The sequence below is a fragment of the Lathamus discolor genome, chromosome 1 (genome assembly GCF_037157495.1).
Source record: "Lathamus discolor isolate bLatDis1 chromosome 1, bLatDis1.hap1, whole genome shotgun sequence".
Taxonomy (NCBI): Eukaryota; Metazoa; Chordata; class Aves; order Psittaciformes; family Psittacidae; genus Lathamus; species Lathamus discolor.
The window spans coordinates 2,962,474-2,985,735 of NC_088884.1; the positions used below are offsets into that span (position 1 = coordinate 2,962,474).

Here is a 23,262-nt window from a genome sequence, read left to right on the forward strand (position 1 = left end):
CATCACAGGAATGATGGGGTTCTTCCCAAGTAAGCCTTCTGCCTAGTTTGAGTTCCTTGTCCCCTCTCTCCCTTGGTTTTGTTTTCTATTTGGGGTTCAGTCCTATTTTCTTGGTGGTATTGCACACAGTATTCAGCTTCCCTTTGGAAAGGTAGCAGGTCTAATGCTGGGACTTGGACAATGCACAGGAGTCCCGCAGTCGTGTGATCAGAGTTCGTGATGGAGCTGTGTTTGTGCAGCATTTGCACTGCTTTTGTATAGCAATAAAGCCTTGTCATAAATGTTTCATAGGAGGAAAAGGCACAAATACTTTAAATGGGATGGAGCAGGGAGGGATTTGATTTTACACCTTTGTGGGGTGGGAGGGAAGCCGTTGATGTTGTCCCAAGCCAGAGGCTGAGTGGCTGACTTGCTGTAATGCTAAACTGTCCGGAGAAATGGGAAGTGGCTGCATTGCAGGGAATGCTGCATTCCAGGGAATGCTCAGTGCTCTCTCCTCTGGAGGTGGGGCAGTTCACAGCACGATCTTGGCTCTCTTAGCAATTGGTCTCTTCAGTCCGAGCCACCAAAACTCAGCTTCCTGTATGTCATCCTCCGTTGGCTGGAGAGTATGCAAAGAAGGGAGCTGTGGTTTGCCAGCTGAGAGGAGAACTGCCCCACTGGACTGCTGCCGTGCAGGACCGAGAGCAGATATGGCACAACCAGGTTATCAGGTGTTTGCTGGCTTTTTGGACACTTAGGGTGTTTTCAAATGATCGTGGAAATCCTTTTCTGTTTGTTTTGTTCTGGTTTTAAAGTTTTTAATGGATTCAGGAACAGCAACACTTTTGCACTTTGTACCTAGTGACAGGATTGGAGAGTGACATGGCCCAAGCACAGAACTCCTGCTGTTACTCCACAGGTAGTTGGTTGCGGAGAAGCTTGGGTAGGGGGGACACGTGCCACTGCCTTGGGGTGCTAGAGTGAAACTGGCTGGAGCAATGGACTGCACTTCACACTGCCTGGGAGCAAGGTCAGTTCAAGGTGTGTACTTGACCCTGAAACACAGAATCTTCTGTATAGGCCTATAAAGACTGTCCTGGTTTCAGACACAGCTCTGTAGCAAGTGCTGCCAGCCTCTGCACTGAGCCTGTTCCCAGACCAGATTTGTGCACATCGACCATAACGGTGTGCTGGGCCACTTGCAGAAGCAGGCTTGGCCAGGAAACAGCACATCACCACGACCAGAGCTCCAGTGCTTGTTCTCTTGCCCCTGTAGTCTAGATACAGGGGTGGGCCTGCTTCTGTGTATGAGCAGTGTGCTGAAATCCTCCTGTCAAATGCTAAAATGCCGCTTACTTCAGTAGTCCAAGACCTAAGCTGGAAAATCATTCACTTTGGAATAAAAGCATGAAGCTTGACACATAGGTAGCCAAATAGCTTCTTTTGCAGATATATTCTCGCTCGTGAATAACACAGACTTTCCCCTGTGAGTACCTCACTCAGATCTGTTGTATGAGCAAAGGCATCCTAGACAGATTTCAGTCTTTGTGAGAAGAATCCTTTATTTTTACCTGTGATGTGTACATAGTGCAGGTGAGCTCATGTGAGAGGTGAGCTGGGGTGGTGGGGGGCGAGGAGAGCAAAGTGGTGTTCGCTGTCAGTGTGTTCTCCTGGATCAGTGTCCACCGGTGCCATACCCACCGGTGCCACTGCTCTCTGTGCCCAGAGATAACTTGTGTTCATTGTTGCTCTGTGGGAAGGCTGAGGAATTGCTTTGCTGGAATAACACAGTCAGAGGCTGCAGCACAGGAGCGGGATGAGGCTGTGGTGTGCTGAGCACTGGGGCCACTGTGTGCTGCTGACATAGCTGGATTTGTCCCAGCTGCAATTCCTTGGAAAGCAGGCGCTTTCCTGGCACAACACTGTTGCTCTGGAAGCCTCCTCACTCACTCCTTGTCTCTTCAATTAAGTAATGCAAATTTCTGTTGAACTGGGAGGGACACAAATCCCACACTTTCTGCTTTGATTACTCAGCTTTTCAGAGACCAGCCCCACTCTTAGCCGGGATTAGCAGGAAGGATGAGTGGGGCTGAGTTCCCAACTGGACACACAGCAAAGTCTTAATTTTCAGAGGATTGGTGCTAGAGAGTATTTCTGAAAATCAGGCTCTCTTTGGGCATTCTTGAAACACCCAAACCTGCTACTATGAAGCTTGAAACATCATTCATGGAGTACAGCATCAGCACAGCTGGTTGAAGAGCATGGTTGGGCTTTAGGCCCATTCAATACCAGGTGATAGCAACAGTTCTCTTCCAGTCTGTTGTTGACCATGGTGCTTGTAGGTTCCACCATGCTACAGTTATGACCAAGTCTATTTAGGAGCAAGAGATGAAGGGCAATGTCCATAGCAGGCACAATTGGGATCATCCCTCTGGCTGAATACGTTTTCCATCCCTCGTTAAGCAGATAAATGATCTTTGTGTCGGGTTATGTGGTAGACAGGGGTCACTTCCAGCTCCTCAGGCTGTGCTGGCTGATCCTGCAGGAACTGTGGTCATCTGTACCTGCTGGATCTGGTGCTGGTGGTTTGGGGAGCAGTAACTTCTGCCTGGGAAGTGCTGTGGCAGCAATAACACACTGAAGCGATCAGAGATACCCAAGGATGTGCCTGTCTGTACCTTTCCTTGTGCATCCTGAACAAGCTGCATTTGTCAGCTTTTGACTTTGAGTCTGTAAAGCTCAACAGAAGCTTTAATAACCCATTTGAACATATCCAGTGAGCAGCTCCAAACCCGGGTTACTTACTGGGGGACTCATTATCTTGGTTTATTAATTTGATTACTTATGTCCACTTGCTTTTGTGACTAGGTGTTTTACCGGTACTTAGATGTGTGTACCAGCTCTCATGCTTTTGCGGCAGTGAATGATTCCTTCACTCCTGGGATTTAAGCTCTGGATTATACCTCATTGCTCCTGTGGGGCTGTTCTTCACACCAGCCAAAAGGCTGATCTGGAAAACATTCCTCGTGCTCGGTGTGATGGAGTTTGCAGTTCAGATCACAGCCTGAATCAGGGGATGGTTTCCTTGCCTGGCTCAGATGATGTTATAGGAAAACCATGCATAAATTCCTTTTCAAGCCTGAGCTTCCCATCTGTCTGGAGTCACAGTGGATATAGATTCACTTAACCCTTTAAACCCCCTTAGCTTGCTTAGCTGCTTGGTCAGAAAGCAGTGAAGACCAAACAGAGGTTTCATTCAGCACTGTCTCCTCCCTCCTGTGCAATATTTTGAATCTGTCCGTATCAATGGGGTACATAATTTTAGGTTTGACTATGTATACTGATGAGTGTGTATATAGATATATATTTGCAATATGTATTATTCCATGTATATTTATGCACATGCGGCTGGGTATTGTGAGAAACCTGGTGAAGCGGACACTTTTATATCCACGCCTTTTATATCCATGTACAGCTCCATGGTCAGTGACAACCTAGTTGAACAAGACAAAAACCAGTGAGGCATTATCATACCGAGGGAAGATGCTGCTGGAACATTGTATGTCAGTGCTGTTACGCAGCTGGGCATTGCAGTAGTGGGTTACAGGAGAGCAGTAGCTTGTGCAGTGATCCCCCAAGGTTTAGGGTCATGATTTCTGTTGCTTACTACAGGCACGCACTGAATGCTGCAGGGACATCTGTTCCGACAGGCTCGGGCATCCCAGTCTGCCCATGGAAAGGAGGTGGGGGTGCACAGTGTGCAAGGGGTTGGAAGCTGAGGGACATTCCTTAATAACATATCTAAGGGAAAAAAAATTAGGATCTGGGATCCAGAAATCAGCCATTGGGCTGTACTTGAATCATAATTTATCAGTGGCATCACTTTGAGCACCTCTCAGTGCCATCACTAAAGGTTTACACCATACTCAGCTCCTTACTCAGCCTCAGTGCCTTGGTTTCCCTCCTGCCCCATTGGAGCTGTGTCTGGTTGTAGAGCCCAGGACTTTGCAGCCTATTGTGGAGCTTTGGAGTTTCACACCTCTTCCTTTGCTCTTCTCTTTTCCACCCTTACCCATCTTCCGTCTTATTTTTGTCAGCATTTACTAGGAAGGTTTCTTTTCTTGGACTTTGCATTGTGCTGAGCTCTGTCTTATTGCAGGAAGACCCTTGTTTTCTTCAGTTCTTTGGTATATCTGATGCAGGAAACAGCTGCCACATGGCAGAGTCCCTCATTTCTGCCAGCATTTAAGGCTAAAGTAAGTTGGCTGTCGGGGGGGGAAGAGTCACAACAAGCCCTTGCACGTACTCAGACCATGCAATTAGGTGTCCCCGGAGACTTCATGGGAGAGGAAGGTCCTGGATGCCAGATTAATGACACTTGATAAATAAGATCATTTAATACTTTCACAGTGTAATATTGGGCTTTCTGATGCCAGACAGCAGCTCATCCTGCACTTTTCGGTCCTTTAAAGAACAGGTTTTATTTTCCTCTTTCTCTTCCCAAGCAGCGATCTCGCCCTGAATCACGATCAGAAATGACAAGTGATTGTGTTGTTGCAAGAGGTTTTGGTGTCATTAGACAAGAGACAAAATGAAAGCTGTTGTCACAACAACATGCTGATGTCCTTTGGTTTGTTGGGGTTTCTTTGGCATCAGTTCTCTCTGAAATCCTCCCTGCCACATTCTCTCTCGTTCCTAAAGCATCTGCATCTTCAGCCGCAAGCTCTCACAAGGCAGGTGGAATGCACTGCGTGCTCTTGCCAGCCCCAGCTTGAAAACAGAACATTTCAGATGCTTCTCCCTGAAATTCAGTTCCTTAACCTTATCCCATCCCCTTGGTGTTAGAGGGGACAGCATTCCACAGGGGAAAGCACTGAGGGGGTGTGCGGTACAATGCGGGTTCGTGATTCAGGAATCTTGTCTTCTCTGGTTTGGACACCACAACCAGCCAAACGGCTTGTTGTGAGGAGATCTTCTTCTGTTCTGGTGTGTGGGATGGGGGCTTGACCTCAAAAAGAGCTGAAGGGAAATGGGTTGTTGTCCCCGGGTGCATCTGCCTTCACAGCATCATGTTGTTTACTGCTCTTTGCCTAAAGTAGGACACGCTGCAGCACTGCACACAGGAAACGCGCAGCAGCCTCGTGACTGCGCTCGTGATGCTGCCCACTTCCAAGGGGGTGTGGAGAAGCTGTTGCTGTCTTTGCAGAGTGCATTTGCCATTGCTCTTAGTTTCTGCTCCTTAACACATATGGTGCAATTGCTGCTTGCTTTTCTAGTCTTGTCCTACCTTGCATGGTTTCCTTAGTCAGGTTGTGAAAGGATTGTATTGAGCCTTGTTACTCAAACTGGCAGCATAGAATCATCCCAGAATGGTTTTGGTTGAAAGGGACCTTAAAGCTCATCGGGACACCTTCCACTGGAGCAGCTTGCTCCAAGCCCCTGTGTCCAACGTGGCCTTGAGCTCTGCCAGGGATGGGGCAGCCACAGCTTCTCTGGGCACCCTGTGCCAGCGCCTCAGCACCCTCACAGTAGAGAATTTATTCCTTAATCTTACCTAAATATCCCCTATTCAAGGTCAAAATGCAGCTAATGGAAAGTTTCTGGTAAACCCCAGCAGGCATTTTCTTTCTTAGGAAATCTGAATCTGTCAAATCTGAACGTAGAAGAGAATCAGTTTGGCTCCTAAACTTGGCTTTTCTCACCTGAACCTCATGTACCTCTTTCCAGAAGGGCATCATGGTGACCAGACCCACCTCCCTCACGTGTCTTTCCTAGTGACTGTTATCTGTCACCTTCCACAGTGTGTAACATATAAATGTTCGTGAGATACACCTCTATCTAAAATGTATTTTTCTATTTGATGCTGATGAGAAGGATCCTTCTCCTCCTGATGTTGGGGCTTTTATAAAGGACAGGTCCTTCCCTATCTGTTTTTTAGTTTCTCAACCTCTTTGGACAGATGTAAACTATTAAACTCTTTTATTGTGCAATTTTGATGTTTGTGGCTCATTTTCCAGAACTTTCTAGGACTTTTAGAAACACTGTAAAGAATCTCCCACTGTTAGTGGGCACTGAGGAAGCTCACATTCAGCACCATGGCATCCCATTGCTGAGCACTGCAAAAGTGTCTCCTAGAGTAGCTCTTTAACGGAACTAGGCTTGAAACACAATTAGCTCCAGGCACAGCAAATGTTAATCAAAGATTAATGTTAATTAAATAATTAAATGTTAATCATCGTGTACACCATGGAATTGTTTCTCACTCATTGGTCAGCCCATGGAGATTCTTTGCCAAAGTGCTGGATGTCGTGTTGCAGCTGGCCCAGGCTGGCTGGCTCATGGCGAGGTCCTGGTCCTGCTCTGTCCTTGTTTAAGTGTGTGATAGGGTGTACGGAGGTCTCTTGGTGCTGCGTCACCTGGGCTTTGATTTGCAAAATAGGTCTTGAAAACCACCTGTGGTCCTTGCTGCACCACAGGCTGTGCGAAAGGAGAGACAGGGAGCCTGGGAGCTGCAACCATGGGCCTCGTGTTTGGTGGCACTTGTGTTCGGGGATCCTCACCACATAGCAGTGACTTTGCACTGAAACTTTAACTCTTTTCCTGCTCATAGAATCATAGAATCACAGAATGGTTTGGGTTGGAAAGGACCTCAAGGTCATCCAGTTCCAACCCCCTGCCATGGGCAGGGACACCTCACACTAAACCATCCCACCCAAGGCCTCGTGCAACCTGGCCTTGAACACTGCCAGGGATGGAGCACTCACAGCCTCCCTGGGCAACCCATTCCAGTGCCTCACCACCCTCACAGTAAAGAATTTCTTCCTTCCCCTGTTTCAGTTTTAACCCGTTACCCCTTGTCCTGTCACTACAGTCCCTAATGAAGAGTCCATCCCCATATAGCCCCCAGTCATAGACTTGTGGACTGGTTTGTGTTGGAAGGGACCTTAAAGCTCCTCCAGCTCCAACCCCTGCCATAGGCAGGGACCCCTTCCACTGGAGCAGCTTGCTCCAAGCCCCTGTGTCCAACCCGGCCTTGAGCACTGCCAGGGATGGAGTTTCAAAGTCTCTTCCAACCCAAACCAGTCTGGGATTCTGTGGTTCTGTGATTCTTACTCTTTCAGAATCAAATAACAGAAACCATTGGTTACCTCATGCTATAAATTAGTGTACATTTGGACTGTAACATACACGAGAAACACGGTAACATGAATGCATGTTACATTAAGACATTGCAAAATCAGAGTATTTTGTGAATAATACAGTTGCAGTCATTAACTCAGTGTTCGGTTCCCATCCACGATTTGAGACTGAAACATTCTCTTTGTAGAATATCTTCATTCTCTTTGTGAATATCTTCGCAGTCATTCTCAAAGCTCCATTTGCTTTCTGCTTGAACTTTTGAACAGACTTTTCTTTCCTTCCTAAAATGAATTGGCCGAAGCACAGGATGGGAGAGTTCAAAGGACTGGGGACTCCTTTGTTTCCATTCACAAAGTCCTTCATGTGACACGTGTGCTATTAATCTGTGATTCATTTCCATCTCTTGCATCACATCCCTCTCTGCCCTTTTAAAGCTCGATGGATCTGCTGGAACTTGACCAAGAAAAGGCATTTGTGCTCACGTAGATACCACCGGCTCCTGCCTGGGGTAGAGCTGGTGGGGTTTTTATCTTCAGTTTGTCTCATTTCTCACACTTTCATACTTTACCTTTTATGGTGCAAATCCACAAGAGCATCCTTCCCTGCCTGCTGTCCCAGAAACTCTATCACGAGATCAGGGCAGAATTGCATCATCATCCAAGTACGTGCGCTGTCTTTCTTGCTCCGAGGTACATTGGCAGCATCTACAATCACTGCTCTGATGGAATCCTCCCGTGGGGTTGGGGTTGCCCTGGCTGGGTCAAGTTTGTCACCCCATTCCCCTCTGGGACCCCATCCCTGCTCCAGCATGGAGCTCACCCTCTTGGCATTCCAGCTGATGACTGAGTGCCCTGGAAGAACTCAACAGCCTCTAGGGCAAGCCAATGATCAGCAATAAGAATTCCAGCTCTAAAAGCACTGGGTGCCTTTGGTTTAGTTCAGAGTCATTTCTTCTCATTCCAGCTTTGCAGCCAAGTCGTGTTTCATCTCCAGACAGGCAGGAAGTAGGGAAGGAGAACACAATGCACCGAAGGATCGCGGTGATCATTTTCCAATACCCCACTGTTGTTCCGAGCGCCTTATATCCATCCAGATCCCAGCAAAAGGTGTTTGTGTTCCTCGTGTTCTTCTTTCTCTTCATCCTTCCCAGCCTCAGAGCTGCTTGTGCCACTTGGTGCATCCTTTATATGCCCCTCCGAGCATCCCAGCTGAGCCCCAGGGTTGTCTTCATCAGGGGCTGCACTGGGGACTCTTCCCTTCCTTCCATGGGCTTTTGCATGGAGCCAGACCATGGACTTGAGGAGCATTAGAGAAAGAGCTTGGGAGCTGGGTGATACTGCAGCATCATCCTCACCAACCAGCTTGTTGCTGTTTCACAACAGAGGAGGAAAGGGATGGCTTGGGACTCAATACCTTCAAGCAGAAGGTCCATGGGCTGCCCTTGAGGCTGTGCAAGGAGAGCAGGTTCCTTTCCCTTAAGGATGATGGAGATTATGAGATGGGAGCTCCTTAAGGATGATGGAGATAGCGCCATGGGGCTCCTTTCCCTAAGGGATGATGGAGATCACATGGTGGGGGATAGCTCAGCAGAGCATCTGACGTGGAGCACTAACAGTGAATTTGCTGTGTGTCCTCCTGTCCGTTCAGAATGCTTCATTGGTGTCCACCTGAAAACTGTACATTGAGTTTCTGCTTCAGGTCTTGGGGAGACTGTGCTTAAACTCACCTAGGAACTGATGCTACATGATTTTGTGCTGAAATAGAACTAATATTTAATATGAAATATTTTATTATTTAACATGTAATTTAAATTAAATCCTCGTTTCGCATGTAAATGTTTTTCCCTTCTGAACTATAAATATCCCTCCTCTGAATTCTGCTTTTTCTGAACAAAAAGTCTCTGAGGAGCGCTTTGGAAGCTGCCCACAAGCTTCTCCCTCTTATTCCAACCTTAAACAGCAGCACGATATTGGCGTAATGGAAGGTAATGGGAACATTAGAACATTCTGCGTTGAGCTGATGCATGTGGAAGTTGGACCTTGCTGTGGCTGTTGGCTTCACCCCAAGCCTGTTGTGTGGTTTGAGGCTGGTTGTAGATCATGAGGTGGGGATGTGGGTCAGGTTCTGAGGTGGCTTCACTGTAAATGGGGGTTTCTAATGGTGTGCTCCCAGGATAACAAATAGGTTACTGGGATAGAGAGGAACATGGGTGTTTACTGAAGCTGTTCTGTCGTGTTGGTGGCTTGCAGGTCTCACTGGGTACACATCACTGGTGTGACGTGGCCCATCCTTGGGCCAACCTGGGAGCATCCCTGTGACAGGCCTTTCCTGGCTTGTAATGACCCAGTTGTAAGTGCACAGCCCGGGCTGTGATGGAGCACTAAAACCCCATGTCTCTTGGTCTTGTGTCCGTGGTAGTGGATGAGATGCCACCTCCCCACCTTTGACTGCTGCCAGAGGGAGTGGAGGGGCTCCGCTGGTTTGGGATGCGCTGCTGCTTGGCCAGGCTGGAGGTTCCAAGCCCCACCGAGCCTTAGTGAGTCCAGCAAGGAGCCACAGGATGGGTCTGCTCTGGAGCATGGGGTGAAGGAGCAGCCACCACACGGGCAGGGCTTCCATTGGGGAAGCTCTGGGAGCGGTGGCTTTGTGTAGGTCAGGAATCCCCCCTTAAACCAGAGCTTGAGTGGGGCTTTCCTGGGTTGGGTGAAGGCGGGCACCCTGCGGTGGGTTTGGAGCAAAGGCAGCGCAGCCTGGAGACCCCTCAGTCCTCGATGCTGATGGACTCACGGCCAGTTTGCAAACGCTTGGTCACCCCATGGGTCTTATCCCAGTATCCATGGCAGTGTTACCTTGTCCCGCTGCTTCTGTTTGCCTGAGGATGTGAGCAACCCAAGACTTGCGTGCTTGGGCCGTGACACAGCAGAGAATGGGATTAATGGGATTATTGGGCTTTCAGTCATAGAATCATGGAATGGGTTGGGTTGGAAAGGACCTTACAATCATCCAGTTCCAACCCCATTTCAAGGAAGAAATCTCTTTCTTCTGCCAGCCTTGCCGGTGATTCCAAGAGCAGCTTTGGAGCGAGGAGCTCCCTTCCTGCTGCTCTCTGTGCCTGAAGTGTTCCCATGTAGTTCAGAAGGAATCCTCGCAGCATCCCCTCCGCTCTCTGCTTGCAGAGCTTGTGACAGTGAAGAGCAGTTTATTTGTGAGGTGGAAGCTGATGGGGACAAGATCCCAGTGGGATGAGGTTTCGGTGGAAGGTGCTGCTGGCTGGGGAGCATTGGCTCGGCTCTTCATCCCTCCCTCTGCTCATCATCACCCGTTCTTAATGTATATAGAGACTATTTATATATATATATATCTAAAATCACCTTAAAGCTATTTTTCTCAGAGCTTTGGGGTTCGCACTGATGATCAGTAAGTGTGCACCTTCGAAACCAGCGTCAGCCTCGGTACAGTCAAAGGTCTGTACTGGGCACACCAGGGAGGTTCCCGGACGGGTAGGATGTGCTGGAACGCACTCCGTGGGGCTGAGGGCTGAGAAGGAATTGCAGTTCAAGATCGGGATGGTTTGTGTTGGAAGGGACCTTGAAGCTCCTCCAGCTCCAACCCCTGCCACGGGCAGGGACCCCTTCCACTGGAGCAGCTTGCTCCAAGCCCCTGTGTCCAACCTGGATCTGTAGCACTTCCCCAGCCATGGTGCTGGGAAGACGAAATCCTGGTTCATTCTGGTTCATTCTGGTTCATTCTGGTTCATGCTGGTTCATTCTGGTTCATTCTGGTTTATGCTGGTTCATGCTGGTTCATTCTGGTTCATTCTGGTTGCTGCTTTCGCTGCGGGGTGCTCTCAGCCCTGCAATAGACGTGCTCTCGGTGTCCCCGTTTGGTGCCTCCTCAGTGAGGCTCATGGCAGAGGAGGCTGCTGGGGTTTAACTTGTTCTGCTTCTGGTTCTGTCTCTGCCTTTCGCAGCCGCCCGGGCTGGGCTGTGGTGGTGGTTGAGCAGCTCCAGCTCAGATGTGGGGTTTTACAGAACCTTTTCTTGAGCTGGGGTTTTCTAAACCTTTTCCTTCACCACAAACCCCGGTACTGGCACCAGATCCCTTTGGCACCGGATCCCTTTGGCACCAGATCCCTTTGGCACTGGATCCCTTTGGCACCGGATCCCTTTGGCACCAGATCCCTTTGGCACCAGATCCCTTTGGCACCGGATCCCTTTGGTCCCCAAATGCTTCTTTAAACTCAAACAGAACCAACCCGGTTGTTTCTGTTAAAGAACTGCTTATCTGCAGGAGGTCTGGGAGGTCCTGGGCTGCAGGGGGGCTGGCTGCGCTAGTGGCCATGGGGGTGATGACTCTATGGCAATAAGCACCAGTGACCGTGGCCACGGCTGGCACCGGGGCTGCTGTGGGACGGGGAGGGGGCCCTGGGTTCTCCATGGGTCCCGCTCTGGCCTCATGTGGCCTCTTCTCCAGGCTGGGAAGGGTGGGAGATGGACCTGGTGATGGAGTGCAATGATGCGGAGGGGCCTTTACTCTCGTGATGCCGACTGCCCCTAACTGCTGAGCCGGGTCCTCGTGCGCTCCCTCCCTGTCTATAAATACAAGGGACAGAGCTGAGATTACTGCCTTTCCCCCCTTGATTTTGGAGTAATTCCAGATGTACTTTTAGTCTCTCTCAACCATCAGAACTTTTCTATTGTCAGTCTGATGCTGGTGGCTTTTGGTTATTTTTGGTTTCGTTTTTTTTTTTTTTTTGTAAAACAGAGGGAAAAAGAGGAAAAAGAAGAATTAAAACCCAAACTCTGCATCTCTGCGTTGTCAGTTCTAGGCTGTAAATTCCAACTATCAATAAAAGCTCAAAACTCACATGATGGTGGTGGAGTCCTCCCTCGTGTCACAGCAGCAACCATGGTGGAAAAGCCCTTTAAGCTCCTCCAGTGCAACCGCTCCCCAGCACTGCCAAGGCCACCACTGACCCATGGCACTGAGGCCTCGTCTGCATGGGGTTTGAACCCTTCCACCCTGCAGGGCACGCTCAGCCCTGGCCATGCCGCATCCCACCCTCTGCCCGGGCGGTGCAATGGCTTCATCCAGCAGCGGGTGCAGGCGGAGCACAGCAGCGCTCTGTTGTGGGGCTGCTGGTGCTGGATGCACCCCCGGTGTCTGCAGCTGATGGGTGAGGCGCTGCGGGGCTGATTCTCTCCCCCACCCTCGAGGGGCTGTCACTGACCCCGACTGGTCCCTGCCAAGGCTCTGGCCAGCAGCAGCTTTGGCACTTGCTGGCTCTGCACATCCCGGTCCCTTGTGCTGGCTCCGTTGTCAGAGCAGTGCAGTCCCAGGAGTCTGGGTGGCACTGGGTAAAACTGGGTGACACTGGGTGGGCACTGGGTGACACTGGGTAACACTGGGAGGGAACTGGGTGGGCACTGGGTGACACTGGGTGGCACTGGGTAACACTGGGTGGGCACTGGGTGGCACTGGGTGACACTGGGTAACACTGGGTGACGCTGGTCACTGGGTGACACTGGGTGACACTGGGTAACACTGAGTGGGCACTGTGTGACACTGGATGGGCACTGGGTAACACTGGGTGACACTGGGTGGGCACTGGGTAACACTGGGTGGCACTGGATGACACTGGGTGACACTGGGTGACACTGGATGGCCACTGGGTTCATCCAACCAGGTCCCGCTGGGGCAGAGCAGCAGTCGGTGGCCCCGGCACAGGCAGGACGCGGGTCCCTGCCTGGCACAGGGGCGCAGCGTGGGCCCGTCCCCAGTGCGGTGCAGCAGCCCCGTGGCACCGGGCAGTGCCCCCCCCCCGCCCCCCGCCCCGAGGCTGGGGGCCGCCCGCTCTCCGTGACTTTTTTTATTAAACCGTTAGTTTCTCTGTGCCGCGGCCCCAATGTACAGAAACCTCAATAATCTACACCTGCTGCGGCCAGCCCCACCGGCGGCGGCTCCAGCTCCTGCGCGGCCGTTATTGTACAACGGGATGGGGGGGGGTTAAGACTGTACAAAGAGCTCTGCACTGAAATAAAACATTGTACTCCGTAAAAACAGACAGGAACGAGCTGGGGGCGGCGGGGCAGGGACCCCTTCGGGTGAGCCAAGCCCCCCTCCAGCGGTCACACCAGTGCCGGGGGAGAGATGCTGCAGGAGCCGCTTGTACCGAGATTCCCCTTTGCACTGGTATGGGAAGGGGGGGACACGGGGGGGCCCTGCAGCCACCCCCAGGGCAGCCCCGCTCTGCTCAGAGCCCCCCAACAGCACAAACACGGGGGGGACAAGAGGAAGGGCCCTGAGGTGGTGCGGGGGGACACGGGGCAGCACTGAGTGCTGCCACGCTGGCGGCGGGGGGGGGGGGGTTGACCTGTGCAAAGAGCCCCGGTGGCACCAGCCAGCGCCACAAGGACTGGAGTGACCGTGTCAGCCCCGGTGTCCCAGCCCCGGTGCTGCTGCTGGAGGGGTCCCTTGGGCACAGGGACCCCAGGACCAGGGCTGGTTCCCCCCCTCCATGCAATGTGACAGGGCTGGCACCCCCCGTGGGGAATGTGCCCCCCCCACGACAGCAAACCTGACCGTGGAGGTAGAGACTGTGCCCAGCAGGGACACAGAGCCACAGCCATGGCCACATCCCTGAGCCCAGGGCCCAGAGCTCCAACCACCAGCAGCCGTGGGCAGCGGCTCCTGTGCAAGACCGGGACCCTCTGCCCGCAGTGCCATGGGGACACCAGATGGGCAGCGCACCCCTGTGCTCAACGCGTCACCCCCACCAACACCAGCACCTGAGCAGCAGGTCCCTGGGGCCAGCAAGGTGGGAGCGGGGTGGGCGCTGCACTATGAGACACGGGGAGCAGGGCTGGTCCCCCTGGGTGCTCGGTGGACATGCAAGCCATGGGGAGGGTGAGGAGGGCAGCTCCTGCCTCCTCCAGCAGTGCAGGGGCTGCAGTGGGGTGCGGAGGGGACACAATAATTACAGGGCTCAGACAGGCCCGGGGGGGGACAGAGCGGGACCAGCTCCTGCTCATCCCAGCTCATCCCGGGCCTGCTTCAACGCGACGGGATCCTCCACCAGTGCCTCCCAGCGCGGAGCCGCAGCTCCAGCCCCGCGGCCGCCCGAGGCCAGGGCTTCACCCGCAGCCGATCCCAGCCCCGGCTCCAGCGCTGCCGCTGCTCCGCGGGCCCGGACCCTGCGCCCGGACAGGGGCTCCCGCGCTCACGCATCCGACAAACAGCTCTGGATGCGGTCGATCCATTGCTGCGCCCCCGGCACGTCCTGGGCACAGAAGTTGTAAACGCGCTTCGTCGTCTTCAGCTGCAAAGGAGGAGGCAGGAGGTGAGGGGGGACGGGGCACGGCGGACCCCAGCGCAGGGACACTGCAGCCCAGCACAGCCCAGCACCACACTCACATCGAAGAAGGCTTTCTCATCCACCGTCTTGGGTGCCCCCATGGTGGGGGTCCCTGGGGTGATGGACTCCACCTCGGCCAGGTCAATGACTCCTTTGCACTCCGTGTCCATCCGGCTGTCATAGTACCGCAGCTGCAGGGAGGCATTCCGAGTGGTCAGAGCACGTGGGAGGGATGGAAGGAAGACAGAGGAAGGAGACAGGGATGGATGATGGAGGGATGGGTGGATGGATGCATGGGTGGATAGATGGAGGGATAGAGGGATGGATGGAGGGATAGAGGGATGGAGGAATGGAGGGATTGGTGGATGGATGGATGGATGGATGGATGGATGGATGGATGGATGGATGGATGGATGGGTGGGTGGATGGAGGGGTGGGTGGATGGAGGGATGGGTGGATGGAGGGATGGGTGGATGGATGGATGGATGGATGGATGCATGGGTGGATAGATGGAGGGATAGATGGATGGGTGGAGGGATAGAGGGATGGAGGAATGGAGGGATTGGTGGATGGATGGGTGGACGGATGGATGGATGGATGGACGGGTGGGTGGGTGGATGGGTGAGTGGATGGGTGGGTGGATGGACGGAGAGAGGGAGAGAGGGATGGATGGATGGATGGATGGATGGACAGGTGGGTGGGTGGATGGGTGAGTGGATGGGTGGGTGGATGGACGGAGAGAGGGAGAGAGGGATGGATGGATGGATGGATGGATGGATGGATGGATGGATGGACGGATGGACGGATGGAAGGAGGGAGGGAGGTATGGAGAGAGGGAAGGAGGGAAGAATAAGTGGACAGATGGAAGGCTGGAGGGCTGGCTGGCTGGGTGGATGGATGGATGGATGGATGGATGGATGGATGGATGGATGGAGGGATAGAGGGATGGAGGAATGGAGGGACTGGTGGATGGATGGGTGAACAGATGGATGGATGGATGGACGGGTGGGTGGATGGATGGGTCAGTGGATGGGTGGGTGGATGGACGGAGAGAGGGAGAGAGAAATGGATGGATGGATGGATGGATGGATGGATGGATGGATGGAGGGAGGGAGGGAAAGAGGGAGGGAGGGAGGGATGGAGAGAGGGAGGGAAGAATAAGTGGACAGATGGAGGGCTGGAGGGATGGATGGATGGATGGATGGATGGATGGAGGGAGGGAGGGAGGGATGGAGAGGGACATATGGAGGCAGGGAAGAATGGAGGGAGGAAAGGATGGGTGGATGGATGGAGGGAGGGAGGGATGGAAGGATGGATGGAACAATGGAATGATGCAAGGATGGAAGGACAGAGGGATGGAGGGATGGAAGCATGGACAGACCCCAGGCCTCCCCGCCCCTCCGTACCTGGTGTTTGGTTTTATCCAGCACGAACCAACGAGGCTTCCAGGGTTTCATGAAGGCTCCTTTCTTGTACAGAGACCCCTCGTAGGACCTGCAGGGATGGGGCAGCGCGTTAGGGCGGGAGGGAGAGGCGGGATGAAGCACAGCTCGGTCTGTGGCATCAGTGGGGACAGGAGGTGACCGTGGTCCCACAGAGCACCCACAGAGCATCCCCCCAGCACCCCGGGCCCGGCTCCTGCCTGTTCTCGCTCTCGGACGTGTGGAACTGGCTGTAGAGGGTGCTGGTGCTCCTGCGCCCACCCGGCTTCCCGCTGGACGGCGTGGACGTGCTGCTGGTGTCGCTGTCCAGGCTGAGGTTGAGCGTGGAGCCCACTCCACTCTCCTGCAGGTACACCCCGAGCGAGCGGCGGTGGTGGGACAGGCCCGAGGACATCAGCAGGGAGCTGGGGGTCTGAGGGAGCAGAGACCGCAGCGTGAGGAGAGTGCCCAAGCAGCAGCACCAGCATCTGCTGCATGGGGCACCCTGGGCACAGCCACCCCTTCAGTCCCTCCATGGACCTACCCTGCTGCCCTCCTGCCGCGCCTCGGTGCGCTGGGAAGCTTTCACCTTGTCCCATGTGTCCTTCCAGCGCTCCGGAATCTGCCCCAGCTCCATCTCCAGGTTGTGCAGCTCCTGAGGGGGCGTTCAGGAATCAGACCAGGAGGGGACAAGACCCCTGGGACCACCCTGGGGCTCAACCAACACCAACCCCACCACAATCCCACTGTTGGGACACCAATGGCGCTTCCCCAGGGGCTGTGCTCACCTCCAGCAGTTTGGAGATGGCGTCAGGCTCCACGCGGCTCCGGTTGTCGTAGCAGGGCCAGATGATCTTGCGCTTGGTCTGTGGGGCTCCGGTGTCCTGTCGATCCGTGTCCTCCACCGGCTCCGGCTGCCCCTGGGCCAGCTCCCAGTCATAGGAGGGGCCCTCGGAAAGCGTCTCCTCCGTGTAGTAATCCCACACTTTCAGGTTGGAGATGTTGCTGTATGGCCTCAGCACCTGCAGGAGCACAGGGTGATGCTCAGGGAGGGCAGGACATGGCACTGGCCATGCTGCAGGGACATGGCCTGGAGAAGGCTCCATAAGGGGAGACCTCAGAGCAGCTCCAGTGCCTAAAGGGGCTACAGGAAACCTGGAGAGGGGCTTGGGACAAGGGCCTGCAGGGACAGGCCAAGGGGAATGGCTTGAACCTGCCCGAGGGGAGACTGAGCTGAGCTCTTAGGCAGAAGCTCTTCCCTGTGAGGGTGCTGAGGCGCTGGCCCAGGGTGCCCAGAGAAGCTGTGGCTGCCCCATCCCTGGCAGTGCTCAAGGCCAGGTTGGACACAGGGGCTTGGAGCAAGCTGCTCCAGTGGAAGGGGTCCCTGCCCGTGGCAGGGGTTGGGACTGGATGAGCTTTAAGGGCCCTTCCAATCTAAACCATCTCATGGGTCTCAGGGGCCTGACTGCTCCTGCTCCCCAGGGTGGCAGACAGCCCCTTGGTGGGCAAACACCTTGGTCCATCCAACAAGGGACTGCTCCCTCAGCTCCATGGAGGTGCTGGGGTGTGCAGGGCAGGACTGAGCTCTCACCTCCCCATCCTCAGGAGCATACATGTAGTTGAAGAAGATGGGGGCCTTCTTGTTCAGGCGGTCGATGTAGTCCCAGATGGACTTGTAGACCTGCTGGCTCTTCCTCTCCCCCTTCTCCTCGTACAGGAGGCCTGAGGGGAGCAGAGAGGGGATGAGGTGTTCTGTGAGGACACGGTTCTGTGCTGCCATCCCTGTGTGCCCACACACTGCCCTCACCCAGCTCGATGCGCTCGTAGTCCGAGTCCAGCAGGAATGTCCGGAAGCGGTTGGAAATGTAGTGGTAGCTCAGGAACTTCAGGTAGTACTGGCTGAACTCGAACTCCATGGGGAACTGCAGGTGGATCTGCAAGGAGCAGCATGGGTGAGACCCCCGGGACACAGGCTGCTCTGGGACCGTTCCCTGCTGCAGGACGAGCTCCTGCCCCCGGTGCTCCCGAGATCCCGGTGCTCGGAGCTCACCTGGTGCACACAGTCCAGGAACTGCAGGAAGATGGGAGCAAACCCGCTGCTCTGCCCGGCCAGGGTCTGAGCCCCGCGGTGGCTGAAGCGGTGCCCGAAGCTCAACCACTCCTTCTCCACGAGCAGGCGGAAGCCTTCCAGTGTCCGGTAGTAGGGGTCAGACAGAAGCTGCACCAAGGACACGACCTGCAGGGACAGGAGGGGTTTGAGATGCTTCATGGAGCGGTGATGGTCACGGGCAGATACCGTGTTCAGCATCTGGAGGGCTCCTACCTGCGTGGTGATGTCCCAGCCGTCCTCCAGGCTGACCAGCACTGAGGAGCCCGTGTCCAGGAGCTCCACCACCAGCACCGAAATCTGCAGGATCTTGTGGATCTGCAACGTGAGGGACAAGAGTCACCAGAGTGCAGGAAGCTCGTCTGCTGGTCCCTGTGCAAATGGAACATTCCTCCTGGAAGTGACTGAGCCAAATGGAGCAGAGCCCAGGGGTTACACAGGGCTGTGACACAGAACCCTGATGGAGTGAGTGCAGAGAAGGCCCATGGAGATGCTGCGAGGGCTGGAGCAGCTCTGCTCTGGAGCCAGGCTGAGAGAGCTGGGCTGGGGCAGCCTGGAGAAGAGAAGGCTCCTGAAGGGGAGACCTGAGAGCAGCTCCAGCGCCTAAAGGGGCTGCAGGAAACCTGGAGAGGGGCTTGGGACAAGGGCCTGTAGGGACAGGCCAAGGGGAATGGCTTGAACCTGCCTGAGGGGAGACTGAGCTGAGCTCTTAGGCAGAAGCTCTTCCCTGTGAGGGTGCTGAGGCGCTGGCACAGGGTGCCCAGAGAAGCTGTGGCTGCCCCATCCCTGGCCGTGCTCAAGGCCAGGTTGGACACAGGGGCTTGGAGCAAGCTGCTCCAGTGGAAGGGGTCCCTGCCCGTGGCAGCAGTTGGGGCTGGATGAGCTTTAAGGGCCCTTCCAACCCAAACCATTCCATGAGCCTATGATTCTGTGACAACTGACCTGTGACAGCCACTCGGACTCCTCCAGGGAGCGCAGGTAGGCAATGCTGGGGTCCGTGGAGGGGCAGCCTGGCACACAGGCCTTCATCAGCTTCTTGAAGCTGGCCTTGACCTGCCGCACGTCGAACACCTCAATAGGAACCACCTCCCAGTGCTGCAGCGGGTCTGGCTTCACGCCCTGAACAAGGAGACAATCCGTGCTCAGACACCCCAGCAGACCCACCACCCCCAAATACAACACTAGACCCATGTGTTCAGTTCTGGGCCCCTCACTCCAAGAGAGACATTGAGGGGCTGGAGCGGGGCCAGAGAAGGGCAATGGAGCTGGTGCAGGGCCTGGAGCCCAAGTGTGATGGGGAACGGCTGAGGGACCTGGGGGGTTCAGATGGAGAAGAGAAGGCTCAGGGGGACCTGATGGCTCCCTACAAGTGCCTGAGAGGAGGATGGAGCCAGGAGGGGCTGGGCTCTGCTCCCAAGGAACAAGGGATGGGACAAGAGGAACCGGCCTCAAGCTGCCCCAGGGCAGGTTTAGATGGAGCTGAGGAACAATTCCTGCCCCAGAGGGTGCTCAGGCATTGGAACAGGCTGCCCAGGGCAGGGCTGCAGGCACCGGCCCTGCAAGTGTTCACACAGCGTGGAGACGAGGCCTCAGTGCCATGGGGCAGTGGTGGCCTTGGCAGTGCTGGGGACTGGTTGGACCGGATGAGCTCAAAGCTCTCTTCCACCCTGGCTGGTTCTATGCTCCTATCAACCATGTGTGTGTGTCCCGGTGATGCCGCTGGGGTCACCTTGAGCTGGGACTTGTCCCCAATGATGTAGAGTGAGGCGCGGTGCGGGCGCAGGAAGCCGGGCTCAGCCGTGCCGTTGTGGTGGGTTCCCAGCAGCTCCTTCCCCGCCAGGCGTGACCCGATCTCCACGTTCAGCGCGTAGCTGCTCATGCGCCCGCTGGCCCGGATGCTGCCCCACTTGCCTGCAGGACAGCAGCATCAGGAGGGGTTCTGGGGGTCCCGGCAGCGGTGTCTGTGCCCCCCCCGCTGGGCTGGCACGGGGGCCAGCAGCTTGGCACCACATCACCCAGCCATGGCCAAGCCACTGTCCCCCGGCACCCGGCAGCACATGCAGGAGGCGCTGGAGCCAGGTTTGCTTTTGCTCCTCTCTCCTTGCTGGGTGCTGTTGGAGTCCTGCCTGGTGCAACCCAGCCCAACCCAACCCCGGCACCCCCGCACCCATCACCCAGCCCCGCCACCGCCACCCAGCACCAGCAGCGTGCAAGGAGTCCAAAGCAAACCCGAGCAGAGGAGTGGGACACGGGCTGGGCTGGGCTCGGTACTTACCCCCAGCGCCGGGAGCCAGCGACATGCTCAGTGAGGTGTTAGCGGCCCGAGGGGGGGATTGGGGTGTTAGTGGGGTGAGGGGTGGGGTGTGGGTCAGTGATGGGTCAGCCCCAGTGAGGGGGGTGTGTGTGGGGTGAATATTGTGGTTAGCACCGTGAGGGGTGTTTAGGAGGGGCCGTGTCATGGTTAGCACCAGTGAGGTGTCACAGGGGGTGCATGGGGGTCAGTGTTGTGGTTAGCACTGGTGAGGGGTGCGCACGGGGGTCAGTGTCATGGGTAGCACGGGTGAGGAGGGACAGGGGGTGCACAGACGTCAGTGATATGGTCAGCACCAGTGTGGAGTGTGTATGGGGGTCAGTGGTGGGGTCAGTGCCATGGTTAGCACCGGTGACGGGCGACAGGGCGTGCATGGGGGTCAGTGCTGTGGTTAGCACCAATGAGGGGTGCATGGGGGTCAGTGCTGTGGTTAGCACCGGTGAGGTGTGCATGGGGGTCAGAGCTGCGGTTAGCACTGGTGAGGTGTGCATGGGGGTCAGTGTTGTGGTTAGCACTGGTGAGGTGTGCATGGGGGTCAGTGCTGTGGTTAGCACCAATGAGGGGTGCATGGGGGTCAGTGCTGTGGTTAGCACCGGTGAGGTGTGCATGGGGGTCAGTGCTGTGGTTAGCACCGGTGAGGCGTGCATGGGGGTCAGTGCTGTGGTTAGCATTGGTGAGGTGTGCATGGGGGTCAGTGCTGTGGTTAGCACCAATGAGGGGTGCATGGGGGTCAGTGCTGTGGTTAGCACTGGTGAGGTGTGCATGGGGGTCAGTGCTGTGGTTAGCACCGGTGAGGTGTGCATGGGGGTCAGTGCTGTGGTTAGCACCAATGAGGGGTGCATGGGGGTCAGTGCTGTGGTTAGCACTGGTGAGGTGTGCATGGGGGTCAGAGCTGCGGTTAGCACTGGTGAGGTGTGCATGGGGGTCAGTGCTGTGGTTAGCACTGGTGAGGCGTGCATGGGGGTCAGTGCTGTGGTTAGCACTGGTGAGGCGTGCATGGGGGTCAGTGCTGTGGTTAGCACTGGTGAGGCGTGCATGGGGGTCAGTGCTGTGGTTAGCACCGGTGAGGCGTGCATGGGGGTCAGTGCTGTGGTTAGCACCGGTGCAGGGGCTGACGGTTCCGTACCTCGAGGAGTGTCGCGGCCCTTCGCCGACGCGCACTTTGGGGTGGACAGGGTGATGACTTTAGCTCGGTGACCGAGCCCTGGCAGCACAGACAAAGCGACTCAGCGAGGGCACCCAGCGAGGGGACCCGCGCTGCCTGGACACGGGGCACCCAGGGCCCCAGGCGCAGCGGCTGCAGCGGTGATGGGGATGAAGGAGATGGTGGCTCTGGGTGCTCAGAGGGTCCCTCCCTCCCTCCCTGCAGCTCAGAGCTCGGGGGGAAGGAAGCATCTACTCTACACCATTTCCCCGAGGCGGGGCCTGTGTGAGGCCCCACAGGCAGAGTTCCCTCACACATCCTCACCTCCACGGCTAATAGCACCAGGCCCATCGTCCTTCCCTCCCATCACCTGCTTCATGAGCGATCCCAGCTTAGGCTGCCTCTTGTCGGCGTGATCTGTAGCACCAACAGAACGTCAGCTCTCGTCTCGCTGGGCTGCTCTGGGGTTCTCCCACCTCACCCCCCAGCACTGCTCAGGGTGGAGGGCAAGGCACCAGAGGAAGCAGCACAAGCAGGAGCGCTGGGGCTGGGACCCAGCATGCAGGGACACCTTCCAGCAGGAGCCACACCACGGCACCCACTGCAGCAGCACAAACTGGGACTCGACCCTCCTGCAGCTCTGCTTCAGTATTGGGGGTCACCCAGGCACTGCCACAGCCCTGCAGCCCTTGCTCTGAGCTCCATCACCACCATGCCAGATCTGCCACCCCAGCGCTGGCCTGACACCCCCTCCTTTAGCCACGGCTCTGGGCATGTCCCCAGCACATGCCAGGAGGGGCTTTTGGCACATCCTCTCCTCCCCAGGCTGCAGGGAGCCCCTGGCTGGGTCCCCATGGTCCCTCTGGCCCCCAGTGAGCTCTGCAGCAGTGATGGGGTGGAATGGTTGAGACAGAGGATGAATGACACTGGAGTGGGACAGTGATGACAGCTCTGCCACAGCTGGAATGGGCAGGATGCTCACAGAGCAAAGGAGACACAGACTTACCAAGGCTTCCCATGACAGCACCGGGTGCCAGCAGTGCTGGGAGCTCAGGTGGCAGGGCCTGTCCCACCAGGTCCTCAGCAAGCACCCAGATCCAGTGCTCACAGGTCTCAGGCCACTGGGGTTCCCAAAACCAATCCCAACCTCATCCACGGAGGCCCAGCTGGAGCTGGGAGCTGTGGAGCAGCCTCTGCTGCCTCCTCTGAGGTGGGCCATGGGGGCCAGCAGTTCACTCAGTGCCCATGGTGTGGGATGCAACCCATGGCTGCAGCCTCCTGTATCCCTGTCCCCGAGCTCCTCACCTGAGCTGCTCATGTGAGCCGAGGTGAAGCCACTGAGCGTGTTGCGCCCGCTGGCGTCGGCGTAGTGCGGCATGGAGTTAATGACAGCCTGCAGGTACTTCTCCTGCTCCAGGCTCGTGGAGTCTGCCTGCGAGGGGCCTGGCGGAGAGCACCAAAACCACCGTGAGACATGGCGAGGGCTCTGCAGCATGGCCCCAGCATGTGCAATGCCCTGGGGTGGAGGGGGTGGAGGGGACAGAGGGAATGGAGGGGACGGGGGGCACAGAGGGTACAGGCACCTGCAGTGGGAGCATTCTGGGACTTGAAGAGGCCCACGACGCCCTTGCCATGCAGCCCCCCTGAGCGCAGCAGCACGGCTTTGGTGCGGGAGTTCCTCCAGCACACCACGGGGAAGCGGTTCTGGCGGTAGCAGCGGGAGATGCGCTGGATCGTGTTGTCCTGGATGCTCTGCGGCACGATGAGCAGCCCGGGGTAGCTGCAGGGGAGAGCAGAGGTGCT

The 23,262-nt window shown here is 55.8% G+C and overlaps 1 protein-coding gene across 8 annotated transcripts in view; it reads right to left on the reverse strand.

The window, feature by feature from the left end:
- Window positions 1-12,976: 12,976 nt before the first annotated feature.
- SBF1 (SET binding factor 1) overlaps window positions 12,977-23,262 on the reverse strand; it is a 59,475-nt gene continuing 49,189 nt past the window's right edge. For 2 of the 8 annotated variants that reach the window (XM_065667513.1, XM_065667432.1), the window contains 16 exons: window positions 23,043-23,239; window positions 22,765-22,902; window positions 21,784-21,876; window positions 21,442-21,519; window positions 19,734-19,915; window positions 18,947-19,123; window positions 18,221-18,322; window positions 17,948-18,133; window positions 17,705-17,831; window positions 17,489-17,619; window positions 16,686-16,919; window positions 16,442-16,552; window positions 16,119-16,330; window positions 15,883-15,970; window positions 14,536-14,667; window positions 12,977-14,440 (listed from right to left, as the gene is read on the reverse strand). In XM_065667513.1, coding sequence (XP_065523585.1) covers window positions 14,342-14,440; window positions 14,536-14,667; window positions 15,883-15,970; window positions 16,119-16,330; window positions 16,442-16,552; window positions 16,686-16,919; window positions 17,489-17,619; window positions 17,705-17,831; window positions 17,948-18,133; window positions 18,221-18,322; window positions 18,947-19,123; window positions 19,734-19,915; window positions 21,442-21,519; window positions 21,784-21,876; window positions 22,765-22,902; window positions 23,043-23,239 — 2,287 coding nt within the window. In that variant the 3' untranslated portion in view covers window positions 12,977-14,341. The remainder of the gene's footprint in view (window positions 14,441-14,535; window positions 14,668-15,882; window positions 15,971-16,118; window positions 16,331-16,441; window positions 16,553-16,685; window positions 16,920-17,488; window positions 17,620-17,704; window positions 17,832-17,947; window positions 18,134-18,220; window positions 18,323-18,946; window positions 19,124-19,733; window positions 19,916-21,441; window positions 21,520-21,783; window positions 21,877-22,764; window positions 22,903-23,042; window positions 23,240-23,262) is intronic. The other 6 variants (XM_065667795.1, XM_065667704.1, XM_065668046.1 and 3 more) reach the window with 3 other exon arrangements.